Genomic DNA, 25767 nt, shown 5'->3' with positions numbered 1-25767 from the left:
AATTGCATTACCTTGCAGTGCAGTGCTGGCTCTCAATGAATGTTATTAGGAAATAATAACAATTTAATTACTAAGTGGTTGGGCATGTCAGATGCTCTGTTCATTTTACATATAAGACCAATGAGGCTGAAAAAGTAAAATGACTTGCCCAAGATCACTGGCATGCCTAGACTTGCATCCAAGAGTGTTCTTCCCACTAGGATACAATACACAGTAGAAATCTAATTCCTGTTGAATTAGTGGTTAGAAAGAAATAATAACTACTAATTTTTATTGAGTACTGCCCATGTTCCAGGCTCTGCACTAAACACATTATTTATTTATTTATTTATTTATTTATTTATTTATTTTTAAAATATGTATTTTACTGATTTTTCACAGAGAGGAAGGGAGAGGGATAGAGAGTTAGAAACATCGATGAGAGAGAAACATCGATTCAGTTGCCCCCTGCACACTCCCCACTGGGGATGTGCCTGTTACCAAGGTACATGCCCCCAACCGGAATTGAACCTGGGCTCCTTCAGTCCGCAGGCCGACGCTCTATCCACTGATCCAAACCGGTCAGGGCTAAACACTTTATATATATCATCTCATTTAACACTCATAACAACTCTCTGAGGTAGATAACAATTTCTCCATTTCACAGTTGAGAAAGCTAAGGCACAGAGAGGTTAAATAACTTGTCCAAGGTCACAGAACTGGCAAGTGGCAGAGTCAGATTCAAAGCTAGATCATTTGGCTCCAAAGCCTATACAACATGGGGGCTAGTGTGAATTATTGCTCAAGAACCTGGAAAAAAAGATGAAACTACAGTCAAACCCTGGTTCTTGACCATCTCCCATCTTGAACAATTCGGTTCTCGATCACACTGTTTACAGAAAAAAATGTCTCAGCTGTGGAACAAAACTTCAGTTTCAAATTGACAACCCTTTTAAGCTGATAGCTCAGCATGACAAAAAGCATCTCTCAGGCAACAAACAAGGAGAATGCTTTTTTGTTTTTGCCGAAATCAGCACCAAGGATTTGCACAATTTTAAAACATAAAGAGGCCCCCAAGAGTGCCAATGTTGCTAAGGATGTGAAAGAAACTGATCACAGGCAATGGAAGAGGTAGGAAAACTGTTGTTGATTTGGATAAAGGAAAAGCAGTTAGCCAGGGACAGCACTTGGGAGGCAGTGATATGTGAACAAGCGAAGATGCTGCATGCTGACCTCAAAGACATCCCTGGACCAAATGCTAAAAGTGATTCCTCTACTAGTAAGGCTAGTAGGGGTGGTTCGATAAACTTAAGAACTGTTTATTTATAGATTAAACAGTACATTAGGCATGCACTGTATCTAAGAAAGAGTAACATGGACTCATTTGAGGGTCTGGAATGGATTAATTCATTTTACATTATTTCTAATGGGAAAAATGATTCGGTTTTCAAACAAATCGCTTCTCGAACAGCCTTCCGGAACAAATTAAGTTCGAGAACCAAGGTTCCACTGTAGTAAAAAAATCCACACAATGAATGGAATTAACCACCCATGGGAGCCAACAAAAAAAGCAAACCATTACAAACAAGTGACTTAAGAATTTGAAAACACACAAAACTCCAGTGGCCTAGGAATACTCTCAAGAAGACAGGTCTATAATGTAAGCAGATTTAATAAGCTGGAACAATAAATTATATAATCCTCTGTAGAAAGGGTGACCGAACAGAAAAAGGAGAGGTAGCAAGGCAAGCAGCATCGATCAGCTGCCTCCTGCACACCCCCTACTGGGGATGTGCCTGCAACCAAGGTACATGCCCTTGACCGGAATCAAACCCGGGACCCCTCAGTCCACAGGCCGACGCTCTATCCACTGAGCCAAACCGGTTAGGGCAGGCTACTACTGCAGTAGATAACAGTGCCCCCAGCGATCTTAGTCAAGAGAAACATAGTGTGACCTAGCACCCCTTGTTTTCCCTGTTTTCTCATGTGTGAAACAGAATAACAGTATGTATTTGATAGGTTTCTGTAAGGGTTCAATGAGCACTCATTGTAAAGTACTTAGACATGTGGTAGCTGGCACTGTGAGAACTCATTAAATGCCAGCTACTTTTATTGTTCTGATCTCAGGTCCTCAAGCAAACTTCTTTTTAAAAGTATTTTAAAATTTTATTTTAGAGAGAGAGGAAGAGAGAGATAGAAACATTAATGAGAGAGAATCATTGATCCACTGCCTCCTGCACGCCCCCTACTGGGAATCAAGCCCGCAACCCAGGCATGTGCCCTGACAGGGAATCAAACTGGTGACCTCTTGGTTCATGGGTTGATGCTCAACCATAGAGCCATGCCGGCCAGGGCCCACATATTATTTCTGTGATCCTCATTAATGTGAGTCAACCACTGAGAGATGGACTCACTGTTATTGTAGCAAAAATAGGTTTTCCAGACTATATACCCAATGATCAGATCCTGAACAATAGCCAGTTCCCCAAGGCTGTATTACCTTATGGGAGCCTATCCTAGTGACCAGTTTTCCTTGTAGGTGTAATCCCTTTTACTTTACGGAACAGCTTCTGGAAAAAGTTGAGAAACTTTGGAAACATCCCAAAGTTATTGCTCTCTGGCTTTGGAGTGCATTACAAAATGCTTTGTGTGTATGTGTGTGTTTGGCGGGGGGTGGGGGGGCCTTACCATTCTCGTTCCATTTTTGGCTCAAAGTAACATTAAAGAAAATCTGTATTCTTTGAGAAAACATCAGACAATGGGGGTGAATATGGATACAGTGAGGGTTGGCTGTATAATGGAGAGCTCATTTGAGATTGAGAACTGGCAATAAAGTGGCCTTGCAGTATGGTTTAGGCAGTGACCCTTGTGAGGATTAGAGACTGCATGTAACATGTTTAGTAGAGGGTGTGGTAGGAAGTATGCACTCAAGAAAAGGGAGCTGCTGCCCAGCCCTTGTGGCTCAGTGGTTGAGCGTTGACCTATGAACCATGAGGTTGCGATTCAATTCCTGGTCAGGGCACATGCCTAGGTTGTGGGCTCAATCCCCAGTGTGGGGCGTGCAGGAGGGGGCCAATCAATGATTCCCTCTCATCACTGATGTTTCTATCTCTCTCTCCCTCTCCCTTCCTCTCTGAAATCAATAAAATATATTTAAAAAAAAGAATCAGCAGCCCAACTGGCTTGGCTCAATGGTTGAGGATCCATCTATGAACCAGGAGGCCACAGTTCGATTCCCGGTCGGGGCACATGCCCAGGTTGCAGGCTCAATCCCGTGTGGGGCATGCAGGAGGCAGCCGATCCATCGTTTCCTCTCATAATTGATATTTATTTCCCTCTCCCTTCCTCTCTCAAATCAATAAAAATTATGTTGTAAAAAAATAAAAAAGAATCAGCAGAATGGTTTCAGCTCCTCCCCTCACATATTCAGCAAAGGCCAAAGTCCAGTTTTCTAAGCATCCCTTGTAGCCTTCGAGGAGCTCAGGCATATTGCTAGCAATCCTAATGTTAACTTCACTCTGGTAGCACATATTATGGTACCTAGAGGTCTTCGGGAGAATACACTGGTTTTTCTCTTGTGGCCTCGCTCAGTGAAAAGGATGACACCCTGCAGCCCTGTGGAATCAGCCTGGGCAGTTAACGCTCACTAGACAGCTAGAGAGCAAGGGAATGACATCAAATGCCAGGAGAAGCTGTGAAAAGGTCCCAGGTTTCTGATCTCTTGCAATTTCGCTGAAAAGGTAAGGGGTATCAAACAGAAGCAAAGTAATCTCAAAAAGGTACTTACTTGTTTATTTCCTTTTTTAGATCCTTTGAATCCTCTACCAGTCTGTTCTTTTCCATGCCTTTAGAAAGTGGGAGGAAAGTGACCATGAGAAACATAGAAAGCCCATACCCCCATTTTTACTTATTGACAACTCATTTCCTCTCAGAAGTTTGACCCTCATAAGTTAGATGCCCCTCATCTGTGCTCTCACTGTAATCTCTATCGCTTTCATTTCTATGTTATACCAAATTATTCTGTGTCCCATGTCCTCCTCTAGGTGCAAAAACTTTTCATCAAGGCAGGGCATTTAGTCTATGTTTCCTGAACTAAACTGAAAGCTGGCTTTAAAAATGGAAAGGTACTTAATGCCCCTTACCTTATTAGAACAATTCAATAGCTGGGCATTTCCCTAAGGGTCCCTTGATTGACACTAGCTCATACCAACCTATTCGAATACATACCCCTTTCCTGGTCCACCAACAGAAACCACTTGCATGCCAAAGCCTCGGCCCCTGGAGGGTCTGCTGCCAGCCCATTGGCCCACAACCATGCCAGCAATCTCCAGTTTTCCTCCTTGGGGTGGGATTGGATGGAGACCTAGAGAGAGGAAGAATGCAGTAAGGAGCGATAAGTAGAAGGTAGCTTAGATAAGACATGTAACAAAAGATCCTACAGCCCACCTACTTGGCTTATTTCCATTTCTCTATGATAAAGACTCCATGATAACAAAGGGTCCTGGTGAAAGCAAATTTAAGGACGGAGGGTTGAAGACCTGTACACATCCACTTTAGCAAGTGGGCTGTGGATGATTCATTTTTTCTCAACTACAGAGCCTGGCAAATAGCAGGCATTCAATATTTATTGAGGGAATGAATGTCTTAGAATCTCATTATAGGAGAATTATAGGCCAAAACCACTTTTGATTTAAATATGTATCATTATTCCCTAGAGGATTAGCCAAGCAACCAAATGAAGCTGAAAATAATGAAACTAAACTAACAGTAATTTATTACTAAAAAGCAAGAATAGCAACAGTTGAAAACCAGAACAAATTCAAGACAAGATAGCATATCTTCTTAAAACAGGAAATTCCAACTCCATGTTGCGGGAGCCTACTGGCACAGAACTTTGTAATTTGGCACTAAAGGAATCATTCATAAAATAGAGTTCTAGTAAAACTTAAATTTTACGCTGAAACCTGTTTGGCTCAGCGGATAGAGTGTCGGCCTGCGGACTGAAAGGTCCCAGGTTCGATTCCGGTCAAGGGCATGTACCTGGGTTGCGGGCACATCCCCAGTGGGAGATGTGCAGGAGGCAGCTGATTGATGTTTCTCTCTCATCGATGTTTCTAACTCTCTATCTCTCTCCCTTCCTCTCTGTAAAAAATCAATAAAACATATTAAAAAAAACAAACTTAAATTTTAGTTCATTGAGCCTAGCCGGTATGGTTCAGTGGTTGAGTGTCTACTTATGAACCAGGAGGTCACAGTTCAATTCTAGTCAGTGCACATGCCCGGGTTGCAGGCTCAATACCCAGTAGGGGGCATGCAGAAGGCAGCCAACCAATGATTCTCTCTCATCACTGATGTTTCTATCTGTTCTCTCCCTCTCTGAAATTACAAAATATATTTTTTAAAAGTTTAATTCATGGATAAAACCCTAATATTAATAACCCTTCTCTCATTTAGCAGGTCATTAGTAAAGAGCCCTTCATTTACATAAAAGTGGAATTCTAAGGGACTAGGGTGCTAGCTAGTCCTAAGAGGGCAGGAAAACTTGCATTTGGGGGATCTTGTGGCCCTTCAGGAGGCAGGAGGCTCCTCATGAACCACTCGTGACTGGAGACTAAGCATCGCTGTAACCTGGGGCAATGGCGTGGACCTCCTGAGAAGCTGGCCTTAACTCTGTCTTCTGATCAACAAGCAAAGAATGAGAGAGAGAGAGATCAGAGCCATAGTGTCACCTTCAAAGGATGAAATGAATGGGTGGCTCCCTGTTTCTAAGATTTGATCACTACCTCACTGAACAGGGAGTTGGTGACCACAGCAGATATCACACTGCTCATCTAAGCAGAGCTTTAAGCTAAACATCCATACTGAATTCTGTGACCCTCAATTTAACACAAACTTCAACTTACAGTTTTATTTTTACTATATATTTAATGATTTCAGAAAGGAAGGAAGAGGGAGAAATAGAAACATCAATGATGAGAGAGAATCATGGATCGGCTGCCTCCTGCACATCCCCTACTGGGGATGGAGCCCACAACCCGGGCATGTGCCCTGACAGGAAACTGAACCATGACCTCCTGGTTCATAGGCCAGTGTTCAACCACTGAGCCACACTGGCCAGGCTCCAGCTTTACTTTTAAAATAATGAGCAACAGACAACAAACACCTTCAACCACAGCAATGACTTCCCACCTGATCATAGAATCTCCATATTTCATGTTAAAATGTCCCCATTAAAATATCCTGTTTTACCAGGGGACAGGTTGTTTACATGATCAGGATCAGCTTTCTGAGCTACCTAAGCATGACAGTCTATTCATCATTAAGCTGCAGCTCAGGTGTCAGCATAATTTAATAATTTATACATGTTTGTGGGTGTGGGTGTATGTTTTCCCCATTAAACTGCTACCCGGTAGGGCATGGTAACTTACTTCGCTCTGTGCTTCTGGAAATGTATCAGATCTCCCCTCACCCCCCCCGAGTGGAAATGGGTACATCACGCTACGGTCATCTGCCGACACTGGTCACTTACTTGTCACCGCTCGCTCTACCTGTAAGCACCTTGTATATCTGCCTAATGAGGACTGAGAGATCAAACCAGCAACCATGAAGATCCCACTCATATGAATTATAGTTCTCAAAGGTAATTAAGTGGCTCCTGGTTTCTGCACCAGTTACTTCAGGAGTTTGGTTGGTGAGTCAAATTCTTTGGGATCAACCACCTCTATGGAGAATGGTCTGGGAAGTCAGGGGACTTGCTTCCCTAAGCTACAGCCCTCTCTCTCTCTCTCCTTTTTATTGTTGCTCTCCTTTTTATATATATGCTCTATCTTTTTAAAATATGTATATTTTTTATTTATTTCAGAAAGGAAGGGAGAGGTAGAGAGGTATAGAAACATCAATGATGAGAGGAAATAATTGATTGGAGGCTTCCTGCATGCCCCCTATTGGGAATCAAGTCTGCAGCCCAGGCATGTGCCTTGACTGGGAATCGAACCGTGACCTCCTGGTTCATCGGTCAATGCTCAACCACTGAGCCATACCGGCTGGGTTACAGCCCTCTAGCTCAGTAAGCTCCTCTTCAAATGACCACAACACAGCACAGATGTTAAATGAGATAAGACGTATGTGGCACCACTAATTCTGTAACTGGCAATAATTACTGGATTGGCTATTGTGAAATAGGTTGAGGATCTCAAATGCCTCATTCTTAGGTACTGACCTGCAAATCCCCGGCTCCTTCCATGAGGGGGAGGTGGCATTGAGCCCATGGCTCGGGGATAAAATGAAACAGGATAGAGAGGTGGCATCATGGGAGGCACAAAAGCAGGTGACGGAAGTAGAGCAGAAGGCGGTGGATAGTTCATGTTGACTCCTTCAAGGATACTCTGTCTCATCTTTTCCACTTTGGTTGCCAACTCAGCCTTTAAAATGAGGAACAGAATAATAATAGCTGCCATTCTTTGAACTTCTCTGTTTCAAATACAGTATTTATTGGGCACTCTAGGCACAGTCTCATAAGTCTGTTCCCATCAAGGGAATCAAGGCCTGGAGTGAAATGGCCAAGGCGACACACTCAGAAAAGCCTGTCTGGCACCAAAGCCCCCACTTTTCATATGACACTGCACTGCCAGCATACTAGTTCTGGTTGAGGACTTGTGAGGCACATTGACTAGGACAAGAAAGACAAATAGACAAATATGATAATAAGTATTCACTGATGGTCCACTACAGGGCAAACGGGAGATAACAGAATTAGGTAAAAGAGAGAACCAAACCCTGACATATACAAAACAAAGCCTTTCAACCTTCTCTTCCATCCCCAGGATCAGAGACCCTGACCTGTCAAAGGTAAGTCCATGCCTCTAGCACAGAGCTTGATGAACATGCTCTGAAAAGGGCCCCATGGTCAATATTTGAGGCTCTGTGGGCCACATGGTCTGTTACAACCATTCTACTCTGCCATAAATGAATGAACATGGATGTGCTCCAATAAAACTTTATGAAACTAAAAACCTCAATTTTGGAATTTGGGGTACTTTGCTGACCCCTGCTCTAGTCCTTGAGCTCAAGCACCCCACCCCTGAATGGATACAGGAGCAATTAAGGGTTCCTTTCCCTGCCTCTCACCTTTCCCAAAATTTCACTGCAAAAAAAAAAAAATCCCCTTCTTCTACTCTGTTAATTGCTTCATTACTTTCTTCTACTTCTAAACATAGTTCCTTTACAAAAATGTTACCACTTGCAGAAGTGACTTAGTTTTTGTAAATAATAAGGAAGACGATGTTCTAAGAATTGCAGGAAAGACATAGTATATCTGAGGATTCCATGAGGAAAAATACTCAGAGTAAGAAAAGTAATATGAAAATGTGACGTTCATAAGAAAAAAGCTTTCCAGCATGATTCTGTAACATGCACATCAGGCTCTGGGCCTCTGGGACTAACACTGACCAAGTTAGGTCAAGGTCAGACACATTCTGCCACTTCTGCTACCTCCCTCCCCATGTCTCTGCGCTGCTCCTACCCCACCCATTCATCCCCACAGCAGATCAGGGAAGGTTCTCAGCGACTGCCCGCAATGCTGGTACCTGGCCATCACAGAGCTCCACCAGGGACACTCGCTCTCGGCCCGCTTTAATGAGCTTGCTCTGGAACAGCTTGCCATCGAAGTAAATCCAGGGGCAGCAGTGCTCCCAGGGGACTGGCTGGCCACAGGCATCATTAGCAAACAGAGCTGTGTCCACCCCACTCATGAAGAGGGCAGCAAGCTGGATCCCTCGGGCATCCAGTTTCTCAATCTGAAACCACCACAAAGGAAAACCTATTAGGAAATTCATGTTATTGGTTACATTTAATCTTATTCCCATTCTGCTGATTATTCCAGTTAAATCTGAACATGTTATCTTTCAATATAGACATCTGGCTGCACAAGCAGCTTCTATCCACATCTTTTCCTGAGACGGTTTGAAAGACACTCATTACAACAACAACAACGACATCAGCTTTGAAGCTTTAAAAAGAACCAACTTGAGATACCAGGTTCTTTTGCTTGTCAAATTAGAAAAAATTAAAAAACTAAAGACCAAAATATGTCAGTGCGATATGTCAATTACATCTCAATAAAACTAGAATAAAAGCATGGGAGGTGGATACTTATTCAGAGACAAAAAGGGAACACCAGCATCAGTCTGCTGGTGAGCATGCAGTGAAATAAATGGGCATGCTCATAAAGAGCTGACGAGGAAGGGGTATGACAATTAAGCAACAAGTATCAAGAACTTTGAAAATGTTCACATTTGTTGACTCAGAAATTCTACTTTTAGGAATCTATTCTAAGGAAGTAGGGATGTGAATAAAGCTCTATGCATAAAAATGTTAATTGTAATATTATATATAATAGGGGGAAAACTGGAAACCAAACAGCCAATACTCTAATAATTAAATGATACATCTATATGATAAAATACTATTTACTAAAAATTTTAAGACATAAAATATATGCCATATATATATTACATAAACAGTATCTTCACTATGTAAAAAATGCATGACAAAAGACTGGAAGAGCCCTGGCCCATGTGGATCAGTGGTTAGAGTGTGGAATATTCAGCCTCAAGAAAGAAGGAAATTCTGCCATTTATGACAACATGGATGGACCTTGAGGGTATTATGCTATAGGAAATAAGTCAGACAGAGAAAGACAAATATTGTATGATCTCATTTATATGTGGAATCTAAAAAACAAACTAAAACCCAAAAAAAGTCATAGAAAAGAAGATCAGATTTGATATTATCAGAGGTGGGGGTGGATAAAAGTGGCCAAAGGTAAAAACTTCCAGTTGTAAGGTAAATAATACTAGGGATATAATGTACAGCAGGATGACTATACCTAACACTGCTGTATGATAATAGGAAAGTTAAGAGAATAAATCTTAAGAGTTCTCACCATGAGGAAAAAATTAGGGTGGGCAAAAGTAGATTTGCACTTTTGAGTACATGAAACACAGTTTATTCTTGTGTTATTTATTCTTTTCCATATGAACAACTATAAGCCTATTTTTGCCTTTTATATATAGTATCTGTATGAGATGACAGATGTTAGCTAAACTTATTGTAGTAATCATTCCATGATGTATATACCATTTGTTCTATACCACCTAAACTTATACAGTGCTATATGTCAATTACATCTCAATAAACCTAGAATAAAAGGATGGAAGGTGGACATTTACTCAGAGACAAAAAAGAGACACCAGGATCAGTCTCTAAAGTGTATCTTAAAGAGTTAGAACTTTATCATGGTCTATGGGCCACAGCTTATTAGTCTTGTATAATATTCACCTTTTCTGTCCATCCTCACCCATCAGTATGGGGGCAGTGCACCTCTTTTATTTAAAAAATATATTTTTATTGATTTCAGAGAGGGAGGAAGAGGGAGAGAGAAACATCAGTGATGAGAGAAAAATCATTGATTGGCTGCCTCCTGCAAACCTCACACAGGGGATGGAGCCCACAACCCAGGCACGTGCCCTGACCAGGAATCAATACGTTACCTCCTGGTTCATAGATCAATGCTCAGCCACTGAACCACACTGGCTGCGCTATAGGCACCTCTTGATTTTATTAATAGACATATTTGGCATAAATAAAACATTTACCTGTAGAACTTACTCTTCTCCCCAGCTCCAGAAAGAAAAGAAAAAAAGGCCTAAAGCTATGAGCTCATGAAAGAAAACTTAAAGGAGGAAAGATCAAATCACCTTGAGTTCTTGAAGTTGATCTGGTTCATAAAGCTGGGAAGATACAGCCTGGGCAAGGAAGGTGTCTAGCTCATGGCGATACAGGATTCGACCACCAGGCCACTGAACCATGTACCTAGAAAATAAAAGCATCACTATTAAGTTATAAAAGTTCATTTAAGCTAAGATACTGATCATGGGCCAGATCCTAGGCTTGGTGTTGGTGATTCTAATGAAATAAAGTAAAAGACAGGACAGTGTGTTAAATACCAAGATAGAAGAATGCACAGGGAGCTATAAGAGCACAGAAGAGGGCTACGACTTGAGTCTTATTTATTTTTATTTTTAAAATCCCTTTCTTGTCTCAAGATCAGTTAAATTGCTGCTTGGTTTTTATTCTGCTTTTTATCTTTTTGAAAAAACATTTACCTCATAGGTTGACGTTCAGCAACAGCCACACCAGCTGGGCCCATTTTATCTTTTAAAAAGCATAGGGGGGGAAAAAAAGCATAGGGATTGGGAGCTGGAGAGAATTGGGTTCAAACTCTTTCACTACCCCTTACTAGCTATGCAACGTTTGAACCTTTATTTCCTCATCTATAAACAGAGATAAATAATACTTTTTAGCGCTACTATGAGGATTTAGTGGTATCACACACAAAGGGCTGACTTAGCATATTGCCAGGTACATATATGTAATATTATAAAACTTGTTCTTGATTTTCCAAACATTGATTATTGACTCATGCTTTAATAATGAGCTTATACAGGGTACTGATTTATGCAGGTCAGTTTCCCCCACGATAAATGACTCCAGATGATGCCACTTCTTTTTCGGTTCTTAGGTCTTTTTAAAAGTAAACATTATATTTTTCCCCGGTTTGGGGGCTTATCATTGCTGTCACTGGGGCTGGTTCTAAGAATAGTTCCTATTCCCTGAGTCACCTCTGTTACAATTGGCTACTTCTGATTTGTTGTACACTGGGTAATCAGATGACCAAATTGTCAGAAATGTGTCTAAATTAAGAATAAATAGGTTGAACAGGAGGCTAAGGTTCTCTTCAGCGGAAGCAAACAGAAACTATTAGAACACAGTCTAAGTGATAGTTTATAGTCGTTCATTAACAATTTTTACTTATTTTCATGTTCCTGGATGTGTTTTAAAAAAACACACACCCAGAGAATTGCCCAGCCAGTGTGGCTCAGTGGTTGAGCACTGACCTATGAACCAGGAGGTCACAATTCGATTCCTGGTCTAGGCACATGCCCAGGTTGCAGGCTCGATCCCCAGTAGGGGGTGTGCAGGGGCAGCCCATCAATGATTCTCTCTCATCACTGATATTTCTATCTCTCTCCCTCTCCCTTCTTCTCTCTGAAAAAAAAAAAAATTACAAAAAAGGGGGTTGCATTCTACTTTAAAAACAAAACCCAGAGAATCAAATAAATGAGAAAATGAACTACTACTATACTTTTGAGAGAAAAGATAAACAAAACATGTAATTCCAGAGTTAATATGAGACAATATAGGGCTGTAGCCCAGGAATATATTAGAAACTAGGAGGTACAAATCTTACCTATTATTCTTTGTTTTAAATATATTATTTTTCTTAATTTCATAGAGGAAGAGAAAGACACATCAACGATGAGAGAGAATCATTTACTGGCTGCCTCCTGTACACCCCACACTAGGGATTTAGCCTGTAACCTAGGCATGTGCCTCCTGGTTCATAGGCTGACGCTCAACCTCTGAGCCATGCCGGCCAAGCTTATCTATTACTCTTAATGGGAAGATTTCCTCTTTTTTATTTTTTAAATGTATTTTATTGATTTTTTTACAGAGAGGAAGGGAGAGGGATAGAGAGTTAGAAACATCGATGAGAGAGAAACATCGATCAGCCGCCTCCTGCACACCCCCCACTGGGGATGTGCCCGCAACCAAGGTACATGCCCTTGACTGGAATCGAACCTGGGACACCCTCAGTCTGTAGGCCGACACTCTAGCCACTGAGCCAAACCAATCAGGGCAAGACTTCTTCTTTTTTAAAAAATATATTTGTATTTATTTCAGAGAGGAAGGGAGAGGGAAAAGACAGAAACATCAATGATGAAAGAGAATCATTGACTGGCTGCCTCCTGCATGCCCCCTGCTGGGGATCAAGCATGCAACTCAGGCATGTGCCCTTGACCAGAATTGAACCTGGGATCCTCCAGTCTGCAGGTGAACGCTCTATCCACTGAGCCAAACCAGCCAGGGCAATAGGAAGACTTCTTAAGTCACCAATCTTAATCTCAAGGTAGTTAGAAAATTAATATATATTAAGATTAAGTCTCTCTTATGTTATAGGGCCCCTGCATGTATTATTTAAATCCTCAAACAGCTCTGTAGAAGGATTAATATAACAGTTTATAATGAGGTTAATGGATGACTTTATTTATTTATTTATTTATTTATTTAATATATTTTATTGATTTTTTACAGAGAGGAAGGGAGAGGAGAAACATCAATCAGCTGCCTCCTGCACACCCCCCTCTACTGGGGATGTGCCTGCAACCAAGGTACATGCCCTTGACCGGAATCGAACCCAGGACTCTTCAGTCCCCAAGCCAAGGCTCTATCCAGTGAGCCAAACCAACTAGGGCGACTTTATTTTTTTAAATGTTTTTTAATTGATTTTAGAGAGAGGAAGAGAGGGAGAGGGAGAGAGAGAGAGATTGGCTGCCTCCTGCATGCCCCCTACTGGGGATCAAGCCCATAACCCGGGCATGCCCCTAAACTAGGAATCAAGCTATGAGCTCCTGGTTCACAGGTTGACGCTCAACCACTGAGCCATGCCAGCTGGGCAGAAATGGATGAGTTTAGTAGGTTAAGGTGACTTATGCAAGCTGCAGAACACCAGAACCAGAATTCAAACTGAGGTCTGTCTAGTTTCAAAGCTCAGTGCTCTGTAACCCTCTGGTGACTTGTAGGGACTGACTTCTTTGCAGAAAGACTTACTTCCTATACATCAGCAAATAAACAACAAGAAAGTATAATAGAAACAGAATACTGTCCTAACCGGTTTGGCTCAGTGGATAGAGCGTCGGCCTGCGGACTGAAGGGTCCCAGGTTTGATTCTGGTCAAGGGCATGTACCTGGGTTGCGGGCACATCCCCAGTGGGGACTGTGCAGGAGGCAGCTGATCAATGTTTCTCTCTCATTGATGTTTCTAACTCTCTATCCCTCTCCCTTCCTCTCTGTAAAAAATCAATAAAATATATTTTAAAAAAAGAAAGAAAACAGAATACTATCCACAATCGCAATAATATGTATCAAGTGCCAAGGAATTAATTTAAAATACAGCAAACCTCTATAGAAAAAAATTAACTCTACTAAGAGATAAAGGAAGAGACCTTAAAAAAGGAAAGGTAAACTATGATCTTTAGAGGAGAAGACTTAATATTATAAAGATGTCAAATTAATCTATAAATTCAATTTATTGGGGAAAAACCACAATAAAATTTTTGTGGAAAGTGGACTAATTCTAAATTATATTTGGAAGAATAAAGGTTCACATGTTTCAGGAACAGCCACAAGTATGAAACATGAAAAGCAAAGAGCAGAGGTTTGTCTGACCTGATATTAAGGCAAACTGTAAACCCTTAATAATGAAAACAATGTGGTCCTGATGAGGCATCAAATAGGCAATGGAACAAAATAGAAACCAGGAAAAAACTCGTGTACATACAGGAACACGATATATGTGAAAGGTGGTGATACAAATCAGTGGAGAAAGGAGAAATTGTTTAATAAGCAGAATTGGGAAAACTGGCTTATTTTGTAGAGAAAACAAAATTAGATCTTTTCTTATAGCATATACAGAAGAAATACCCAGTATATTTAAAGACCTGACATAGAAGGCAACATTATAAAAATGTAAAAAAATATTTTTGACCCAGGGATAGAGAAGACCCACTGAATAAGATTCCAAATGCACACATCATAAAGCTACAATTTGATGGGTTTGACAAAACCAAAATTAAGTACTTTTTGGTTAGGGGTGAAGTGTACCAATATCTGCAATTTACTTTGAAATGCATCAAAGTGGATGCATAAATGGATGGCTACAGATGGATAGTTATATGGAATAAAGTAAGTATAGTAAAATATTAATTGTAGAATCTAAGTGGTGGGCATATGGGGTGTTCACCATACTAGTTTTCTAGCTTTTATGTGTGAAATAATAAAAGGTTGGTGAAATTTTAATACTTTCATTCAACAAAGATACTGTACATAATTTTTTTAAATGTGACTGGTTGGAAAAGATATTATACACCCACAGATATAGAAAAGATATCTGCTATATATGTATGTGTATACACACATATCTGACAAAAAAGTTTCTGTAATCAGCAAGACAAGTAACCAAAAATAAATGTACAAGATAAATAGGCACCTCAGAAAATGAGAAAACAAAAGGTTATCCTATATAATAAAAGGCTAATATGCAAATCAACCGACAAGTGGAATGACTGGTCACTGTCACTATGACGCACACTGACCACCAGGAGGCAGATGCTCAACACAACAGCTGCTCCCTGGTGGTCAGTGTGCTCCAACAGGGGGAGCACTGCTCAGCCAGAAGCCGGGCTCACGGCTGGCGAGTGCAGCGGCGGTGGTGGGAGCCTCTCCCGCCTCCACGGCAGTGCTAAGGATGTCCAACAACACCCCCCCCCCCGCCACCGTGCATGATTTCGTGCACTGGGCCTCTAGTATTTAAATAAATATATAGGAGATGGCTTGGAAGACACACATCAAATATCCCAGAGGAGATAACTATAGGGAGAAAAAGGGAATTGAATCAGGAATAGAGAATAAAAGGGACAAAAAAAACAAATATAAAACCGAATAAAAAAGAGAGGTCATGCCCGGCTGTTGCAGCTCAATGGTTAAGGACCTATGAACAAGGAGGTCATTTCCTGGTCAGGGCACATGCCTGGGTTGAAGGCTTGATCCCCAGTAGGGGGTGTGCAGGAGGCAGCCAATCGATGATCCTGACAACATTGATGTTTCTATCTTTCTCTCTCCCTTCCTCTTGGAAATCAATAAAAATATATTTTAAAAAAAGAGAGGTCGTGCATGGACTAATGATGACAGAGATCATAAACCGAGGAGACTATCAAAGCAATCAATGTCAGTGTTTCTGAAGTCTAAGCTAAATACAGTAGGTCCTCAGGTTACATCGGAGATCTGTTCCTATGACATGACATAATGCGATTACACTCTAAGTCGGAACCTACCTACATAAGCACCTACGTCATTCACATGGAGCACATACACAGCAGTAATGAAGTGAAACAGTAAAAAAAATTTAAAAGAAAGGTAACAATTCCTAATCTTTACTTGTGGTAAATAAATAATAAAAAACATAAAGCACATATATACATACATCAAAATGACGGAAATTTTTTTTAAATAAATAAACTAGAGGCCTGGTGCACAAAATTAGTGCTCAGAGGAGGGGGGTCTCCTCAGCCCAGCCTGTACCATCTCCAATCCGGGACCGCTTGGGGGATGTCCAACTGCCGGTTTAGGCCCAATCCCGGGGATCAGGACTAAACCAGAAGTCAGACATCCCTCTCATAATCCGGGACCGCTGGCTCCTAACTGCTCACCTGCCTGCCTGATCGCCCCTAACTGTGCCCCCCACCAGCCTGATCACCCCTAACTGCCTCTGCCTGCCAGCCTGATCACCCCTAACTGCCCCTCCCGCCAGCCTGGTCGCCCCCAACTGCCCCCCCAGTTGGCCTGGTCACCCCTAACTGCCCCCCCACTGGCCTAGTCGCCCCTCACTGCCCCCACTGCTGGCCTAATTGCCCCCAACTGCCCTCCCCTGCGTGCCGGGAGCCGGTCCATCCTTGCTGTTTCAAGGGACCTGGCATATATAGCATACTGTTCTTAATATGTTTGCTCCCCTTAGCGCTGTGTGTTTTAACCAAGGTCACCTCTCCGAGAAAGGTTGTTTCCCCAGGTAGGAATTTTTCCCTGAAGTCAGGGAGGGGATGCCTCTCCTAGAAAGGTTGTTTCCCCAGGTAGGAATTTTTCCCTGAAGTTAGGGAGGGAATAAAACCCCTCAACTAAGTGCCAGGCGGGTAATTAATCACTTTAACTATGAACAATCATGCTTAAGCTACATAATCTTTACTCCCTGGAATGGAGATAAGAAACACCCTAACCTTTGTAATAGAGATTGATAGGATTGAATCAACTGGTATAAATACAGATGTAATAAGACAGCAAGACACAGAACTTAGGAGACAGAAAGAAGACAGCACCTACACAGAACCTACAGACAGAAGAACTTCGCTGGAGAGAATATGGCAAAAGATCCTGGACTGAACCTGACTACAGAAATTGGCAAGAGAACCTGACTAGAACCTGGTGACTGAACCTGGCTGGAGAACCTGGACAGAACCTGGCTGGAGAACCTAGCAAGAGAACATGGACACAGAACCTGGCTGGAGATCCGAGCCAGAACTTCGCTGGAGATCCAGACCAGAACTTGGCAGGAGACCCTGACAAGAGAACCCGGCTATGATGATCAACTGAACGCTGCCTCCGTGTCACTCCTTCTTCGCCGACTCCGTCCACACCTTTGGGGACCCCTGGACCCGCTGGGGTTGGACCCCGGCACCTGCGGGCTTCATCACCCCCAACTACAACCCCTGCCGGCCTGGTCATCCATAACTGCTCCCCCCACCAGCCTGGTTGCCTCTTACTTCCCCTCCTGCCGGCCTGGTCGCCCCCAACTGCTTCCCCCCACCAGCCTGGTTGCCCCTCATAGCCCCCACACTGGCCTGGTCGCCCGACGCAGCCTGCTGTTCAGTCGTTTGGTTGTCCCTCACTTAACCCCCCTGCTGGCCTGGTCGTAGGCAGCCATCTCATATTACCTTTTTATTATATAGGATGGGAGATGGCAACATAATCATGAAATGATGTATGTTGAGTCTGACATAACCCAAGGAGTGTCTGTATAAAACAAAAGCCTCCCCACCCCCAAACACCATAAAACACCTGATGAAAGAAATGTTCAAAAAGTAAAAGAGAAATGAACTGGCTGCCTCCCTGTCCCATGGCTTACCGGAGCACACAGCACATGAGCAGCAGATGGGTGGGCACATTAGCTGGGTTGAGCATACTGGGTGTATCTGACTTCATACAGGCCAGGAAGGCCCTCATCCTTCTGTTCTTGTCCTCAACTGCTTTGCCTAGCCAGAGCCTCTTGAGGTTTGGGCAAGTCCATTCCCGAAATGTCAGTGCAGACACCAGTTCGGGGGTTTGAGGTGACTTCCCTTTATAGGCAGACCACTCTTTAAGGATCACTGCAGGAACTGGAAAACAGAAATTGAGGAAAACCAGGATGTAGAGAATTTCTGAGTATTTCTGCAGCTGGCCACATTGGACAAGATCAATCACATTTCAACACCTTTTTTATTTTTGTTGCTATAATATTTATTGTTAGCAGTAGTAAGCATTTACTATATGCTTGATATGTGTTAAGTACTTTGCATATAAAAGTATATCTCATTTACTCTTCAGAACAATCCTGAGAGAGATTATGCCTACATTATCACAAAATGTAGTGCTTATTTTGCAGGTGAAAAAAATCAAGTCTCGCCCAGTCGGTATGGTATGGCTCAGTGGTTGAGCATTAACCTAGGAACCAGGAGGTCACAGTTAGACTCCCAGTCAGGGCACATGCCTGGGTTTTGGGTTCAATCCCCAGTGTGGGACGTGCAGGAGGCAGCTGATTGATGTTTCTCTCTCATCATTGATGTTTCTATCTCTCTATCCCTTTCCCTTCCCCTCTGAAAACAATAAAACAAAACAAAACACATTTCAATGGCTCCAATTACCTATAGGATCAAGTTCCAAAACAAAAACTTCACTGAGGAGGAGAGATTGTATCAGATACACCTCTGCATTCTCAAGCCCCAGCATGATTCTTGTAAATAGAACTCACTCTGAATGCTTAATGGTTATAGAATCGGGGCTTAGCCCTACCTGATTTGGCTCAGTGGATAGAGCGTAGGCCTGCGCACTGAAGGGTTTCGGGTTCAATTCCAGTCAAGGGCACATGCTCGGGTTGCAGGCTCAACCCCCAATAGGGGGCGTGCAGGAGGCAACCAATCAATGATTCTCTCTTATCATTGATGTTTCTCTCTCTCCCTTCCTCTCTAAAATCAATAAAAATATAATTTAAAAAAAAGAATTGGAGCTTAAGTTAATGCATTCCCCATACCAATAAGTACCCTGGTGAATTATACATTTTCTTAAAAACTGTTCCATAGCCAAAAGTATCATGTGTTTGCAGATACATTTTTGCTCTGCATCAAACTTTGAGAGATTTGTCAAAGCCAGAACTATGCTTACGTTCCACAGGCAGCCGTCGCCGTATAGCCAGGCGTTCTAATTTCCGCTGTGTCTCTGCTAGACTGAAAAGCACCCCGTACACATATTGACGAGCTGACCGGAACAGAAGAGCAGCTGGTGGTAGATCCATGTTACACTCATCCTCAATACATACAGGGATCTTAATCTCACCCTAATAAGAAAATGGGCCAGAGAGAAGGAGAAAATTAGTTGCCTCAAGGTTTGGAATTGAGCTGAGAAGAACCAGTAAAGAACACTGTATGTAGCCTAGCCACTAAATTTTCTTCTTGTACTTAGTTTCAGACTTAAAAGAAGCCATAGCCCAGCTGATGTGGCTCAGAGGTTGTGTCGACCTATGGACCCGGAGGTCAGGGTTCAATTCCCGGTCAGGGCACATACCCGGGATGCAGGTTCCCATCCCCCGTGTAGGGCGCGCAGGAGGCAGCAGATCAATAATTCTCTCTCATCATTGATGTTTCTCTCTCTTCCCCTCCCTTGCTCTCCAAAATAAAAAGATTTTTAAAAAATTTTTAAAAAGAATGCAAGATGATTCATAAAAAATAAATAAAAAGCAGTAACAAGCCCAGATGACCACAGCCAGCTTCAAAGTTATGTTCTGTTTTTAAAGTCTTTGCTGTAACTGACTAGCTGACTAAATGGGGAAAGTCCATCTTAGACCTTTTGCTGGGGGGTGGATTTGGATGATAAGATGATGGAGGGTAAAAGCTCTGGAGAAGTAGAGAAAGAGACAAAAAACAAGGACATAAGCCTCTTCTTCTAATGTCCTCCCCTAGACCAGAATGTACCAAGTTTCTTCTTTGAAATCTCACAATTACACTTCTTGGGGCCTCATTTACTGCACAGTCCCATCTCTTACTGGTCTCACCTCACCTAAAACCCTTAATACAGTGAGAAGCCCCAGCACACTTGGTCTCCTTTCATCTCCCTTCAGATACCATTAATCATCATTTTCTCTGGTGACTTCCAGTTCTAGGAAGTGTGAAGTGTACTGTCAATAGCAAGGAGGGACAGAAGTACTGAGGTGCTCTCTCACCTTAGTGAGGACGTGGTAGATATATGGGTACATAAGACCTCTTCGGTGTCTGTGTTCGGCCACCCGCAAAACTTCTGGGGCTACTGGCGGTAACGGCGGAATGGTGATGTCCATGTGGTTCCTTGTAGACATAGAGAGCAGAGATGGGATGTGGGGCTCACCATCTCCCAGGGCAGCATCTGAAACTCCAGCATCACCAGGCTGTACCCAGGGACCTCTGTTACCATTGGGATCCTCCCATCTAGGCTGCCGATGAAATGTTTCTGTGACATGACTAAAAGATTGAGAAAGACAATGTAAAAAGAGAAAGGAGGTTGATAAAGATATTCCAATGCAAATGTCTGTTCTGATCTCAAGGAATCTTACAAACCCTCTGGAAGTTTGGACACTGGGTTAGCAGTGGGCCTGTTTCCACTCAGTGGCCATCACCACCCTCCTAGCTTCTTCCATCTGACACAAACCAACGTGATCAAAAGTTGTGGGAACCATTCTGAATCCTTCCCAACACATAAGAGATCACATTTAGAGTCTGCATATGCTGTAAGAAAATGACTGCAATTGAAACCTCAAAGCAGTCCTGCTTCCCAGGGGTAATCTGCTTAGAGAACAATCTAAGAACAAATGAGCAAATACAAAATGCCACTATTTTAATCATCAGCACCCTGTCTGAGTCACTAAGAATATAACAGCCTACACAACTGTTCCAATGGCTCAACTCTAAAAATTCTTCTCATTTTTTTTAACATTCAGTCTACTCCCCTCACTAATTGAGAAATGGCAGCCATGACATGTAGCACAGCCATACCAGAGCTCCTCTAACTAGCTGCTATGCTGCCTTTTACCTCCATGGCTTGAGTATCTGAAAATTACCACTTGTCTAGAGTCAAAATGAGCATGAAGTGGCCAAGCAGAGAGAGAGTTTTCTTACTTTGCTTAGGAGCAAAGAGCCACAGAGAGAAGCCAGGAGCATACGCTTCCCCACGCCCCTGCCCAGGTTAGCAGCAAAAGAATAGGGATGCTTCAGAAGTCTGTTTCCTTGGGTGCCTATACAGATACTTACTCAGAGCTGACTCCGTTTGGCTCATCACCAGAGGAAGAAGAGTGGGAAGAGTCTGGTCCCAGAGGAGGTGAGGCTTTGGAAGTCAGGTAATTGGGAAACTGTGATGAGTCATAAGAGATACCCCAAGTGGCAAGGGGGTTGTCCTCCAGCAGGGAATTCTCAGAAAAAGCATGGGATTCCCCCAAAGTATGGGGGGAGAAGAGAAGAGAGGAGTTGGGTCCCAATGGGAATGGTGGTGGATATTTCATTTTCTGGGGCACATGGTGAGAAAACTGAAGGATAAAACAGACAGAAAAGCTCTTTAACATTTTACCATGCTCCAAGATGGTTCCCTCAAAAAGTTGTGACATAGCAGATGATGGCTGTAGCAAGGGTTATTGGGATACAAAGAATCTACTGAGAGTAATAAGAAATAATTCTAACAGTGATGTATGGATAGAATTCTCCAGAGGCAGGACAATGAACCAAACCATGGTCTCCTAGAACACTTTCCAACATTAGCAAATCTACCTTCGCCAGGCCCTAGTGGTTACTGATTTGGATATTTTCTTTACATAGTCTGTTGGCCTCCAGCTGAGAATGTGACATTAGCATATACCAGTCTTAACATACTGATTACACTGAGAGACCCTAACTCAGATTATAAAAATCAGGAAGCCACCAGTGTCTAATGCTAACAAACAGTCTGAGGCCCTTTAAAAGATACTTACCACTGGCTTCCCAGAAATACTGCTCATTTGACTTCGTGGAAGGGGAGGATTTCCCAGCCGGTTATTACGAAAACCTGAAGCCAAGAGAAAGGGCTACATTTTAGGCAAACGTAATAATTCTACCATGTTACATTCTGCTAACCCCACATCACCTGAAAAATTATTATTAATTATAAGTAAGTCACATTTTACTGAACAGCTATTATGCATCATGCCAGGAATCTTACATAAATTACTGCATCTGGTAACAACCTTATACAATAGGTATCATGATCCACCTTTCGTACAGATGTGACTTGCCAAGATCACACAACTAGTAAACAGCAGAGGTGGGATTCAAACTCAGGCCTGACACCATTGAGAGGGCTGTCTTATGTATACTAGGCCACAATGGAGGGTAGCACCAGGAGAAGCCCAAGCTAAGAGAATGGCATAGGACCCCAGCTAAAGTTTTGAGCAATCGGGGCCCTGTCTCGTGTCACCTCTCTTATTACATGGAAATCCAAAGGAAAATGTCTACCAAACAGGAATGGCTTCTAGGAGGATGCAATACAAACAAGTGATTCTACTCTGGCCCAGGAGTTTCTGAGGGGCCACCTCAGTGTCCTCTATGGGCAGAGCAGCTCTGGGTCAGGTGGAAGCCTTACCTAGAAAGGAGGAGGAACCCACTGGCAGCGAAGAGATTTTGGTTGTGACTGAATAGTACTCAACTGCTTTCTTGAATCGCTCTATTTTATCTTCCGTCCTGGACTGGATGTTGCAACATCAGATGTTCAGAAGAAGAAACAACACAAGAGTGTCTTTTTCATGCAATTTATAATTTGAGAGTCAAAACAGTAGCAGAAATCAAATATTTAAAGAAACCCAAGAGAGTAATTTCTCATGTTGCAGGAAAGATTAGATAAGGCGAAAGCATTATAGAACATAAAATCTGGGGAAAGTTTTTAAATTAAGTTTAAAAATAAATAAAAGTTTAAATTTTGTATTCTTCTAAAATGGTCACATGATCATTAGAAAAACACATAAGGATAGGGGAAAATTACAGAGTACCACCACCGAAAGATATTTTGGTGTGTTTTCTCCTAGTATTTTTTTAAATAAACTTTTTTCCAGATATTGGCTATTGTAAATAATGCTGCTATGAACATAGGGGTGCATATATTCTTTCTGATTGGTGTTTCAGGCTTCTTAGCATATATTCCCAGAAGTGGGATTGCTGGGTCAAAAGGCAGCTCCATTTTTAACATTTTGAGGAAACTCCATACTATTTTCAACAGTAGCTGTACCAGTCTGCATTCCCACCAACTGTGCACTAGGGTTCCCTTTTCTCCACATCCTTGTCAACACGTGTTGTTTGTGGATTTATTGATGGTAGCCATTCTGGCAAGTGTGAGGTGATACCTCATGGTAGTTTTAGTTCGCATCTCTTTGATGATTAGTGACGTTGAGCATTTTTCATATATGTATTGGCCACCTGTATGTCCTCTTTGGACAAAACAGAAGCAGAGGCATGGATACACGGAACAGACCAACAGAGGTCAGAGAGGAGGAGAATGGGGGGCACTGGATGAAATAAGGTGAAGAGATTAGCCAGAGGACATATATGAATATCGCATGGACACAGAGAAGTGTGGTGATGGCCAGAAGGAGGGGGGTGCGGCTGGGTGGAGGTAGATAAGGGGAGGAATGGGGGACATCTGTGATAGTGGCAACAATGAATTAAAAATAAATAAAAACTGTTACTTAAAAATAAACTTTTTTGTTGATGTATATAGCTGTACTATTTTAATACACATATTTGCTATAGTTAATACCTTACTCTATAATAATATTGTATCCTGCTTTTATTATATTTTTAAGATAATTTTGAATGGCTGCATATTTTATCATCATAAATATATCATAAATTATGCATCTACTTCCCTAATACCTGACATTTAGGTTATTTCTCACATTTGGCTTTTATAAGTTATACAGCAAAGACACATCATATAAGATTTTCTGGATTTTAGATTATGTCCTTAGGAAAATGTTCCCAAAGTGAAATTATTGGTTCAAAAGCCATGAACATTAAAACCAAAAGCAGCCCAGCCAGTGTGGCCCATGGCTGACCTATGAACCAGGAGGTCACGGTTCAATCCTGGTCAGGGCACATGCCTGGTTTTGCAAGCTTGATCCTCAGAGTGGGGTATGCAGGAGGCAGCTGATCCATGATTTTCTCTCATCATTGATGTTTCTCTCTCTCTCTTTCCGTCTCCCTTCCTCTCCAAAATCAATAAAAATATTTTTAAAACACACAAAAGCACTTAAACATATATAAAACCACAATGTGACATCACTATATATCCCCAGAATGGCGAAAATTCAAAATTATAAATATCAGCACTGGCAAGGATATGGAGTAACTGGAATTACCAGTAGATTGCTGGTGGGTATATCTAGGTACAGCTTGGAAAACAGTTTGGCAGTTTCTTATAAAACTAAACATTATTTACCGCATGGCACAGTAATTCTTCTCCTAAGTAATTTACCTAGGGAAAATGAGTACATTTGTCCACCAAAAAAATATGAACAAACTAACAACAGCTTTATTCATAATAGCCCTAAACTGGAAATAACTCAAATGCATATTAACAGAAGAATGGATCAATTGTGGTATATTCATACAATAGAATACAATATAGTGATAAAGAAGAGCAAAGTGCTGATACATGCAATGCTATGGATAAATCTCAAAGATATACTGAGTGAAAGACAGACAGACAGACACAAAAGGGTACATATAAAGTTCAAGTAGAAGCAAAACTAATCTATGGCAATAGAAGTAAAATGGCTGTTTCCCTCTGTGGGGTTGGGGCTGACTGAGAAGGGGCTTTTCTTTATCAAAATCCCCTTGAACATAATTTTATGGTCTTCATATTTCATCAAATGGAACATAAGATATTAAAGTCATTTTTAATTTCTCATTATAAATAATGCTCTAATAAGCATATTGTTAACAAGTTTCTTGGGTTATTTCATAGGGCAAATTCTTGGAAGTAAGTTTACTAGGTCAAAGGATATGGTCATGTTCATAGACTCTTGACACACGATACTAAATTTCTTTCCAGAATAGTGTCACAAGTTATATTTTCATCCTCAATACATGAGAGTGCCCAATTCACCATGTAGCCCCAAGTGTTGAATATTTTCTGAGAAAAACCCATCTACTAACTGTAACAATCCATCTGTTTCTTATAAAAAATTAAAATACATAATAAAAAAGGAAAACTTAAAATATGCATAATCTTATCTCTCAGAGTTGTAACTATTAACACCCCAGGATCTACACAGCATTCTAGAAGTTTTTATGGGCATGCACGCAAGCACACAAACATGGAAATCAAGATCTCCAAGTCCGCTAGCCTCACTTGGACACAAAATCACTCTGCTTACTAAAAAAATTGGACTTGAGAAGGCCTCTGTGGTTCAGTGGTTGAGCATCAACCTATGAATCGTGCAGTTGCCAGTTCAATTCCCCGTCAGGGCACGTGCCCGAGTTGCAGGCTCGATCCCCAGTGTGGGGCGTGTAGGAGGCAGCTGATCGATGTTTCTTTTTCATCGATGTTTTTATCTCTCTCTTTCTCCTTTCTTCTCTCTCTAAAATCAATAAACAATTTAAAAAGTGGACTTACTATAATTGTCTGAAAAAAGGGTTCCATGTCTAAAGAATGTTTGCAAATTATACTGATTTACAGAATATCTACATGGTTGAATAATGTTCCTTTGAATCAAAATTTCATTTCTATGCATTATTATTTCATTGGTATATTCAATAA

General features: G+C 41.7%; 1 protein-coding gene across 1 annotated transcript in view; it reads right to left on the bottom strand.

Annotated features, from left to right (window-relative positions):
- Positions 1-25767, bottom strand: part of FAM120C (family with sequence similarity 120 member C) — a gene marked incomplete at its 5' end in the record, with an annotated part of 65016 nt that overhangs the window by 1822 nt on the left and 37427 nt on the right. The window contains 11 exons of the mRNA XM_081115438.1: positions 3767-3824; positions 4207-4342; positions 7199-7400; positions 8565-8774; positions 10737-10851; positions 17834-18083; positions 19126-19297; positions 20180-20453; positions 21240-21511; positions 21950-22023; positions 22597-22699. Coding sequence (XP_080971564.1) covers positions 3767-3824; positions 4207-4342; positions 7199-7400; positions 8565-8774; positions 10737-10851; positions 17834-18083; positions 19126-19297; positions 20180-20453; positions 21240-21511; positions 21950-22023; positions 22597-22699 — 1866 coding nt within the window. The remainder of the gene's footprint in view (positions 1-3766; positions 3825-4206; positions 4343-7198; positions 7401-8564; positions 8775-10736; positions 10852-17833; positions 18084-19125; positions 19298-20179; positions 20454-21239; positions 21512-21949; positions 22024-22596; positions 22700-25767) is intronic.

Source organism: Myotis nattereri (assembly GCF_964212035.1).
Source record: "Myotis nattereri genome assembly, chromosome: X".
In the NCBI taxonomy this organism is placed as follows: Eukaryota; Metazoa; Chordata; class Mammalia; order Chiroptera; family Vespertilionidae; genus Myotis; species Myotis nattereri.
This window is presented reverse-complemented; position numbering and strand designations above follow the sequence as displayed.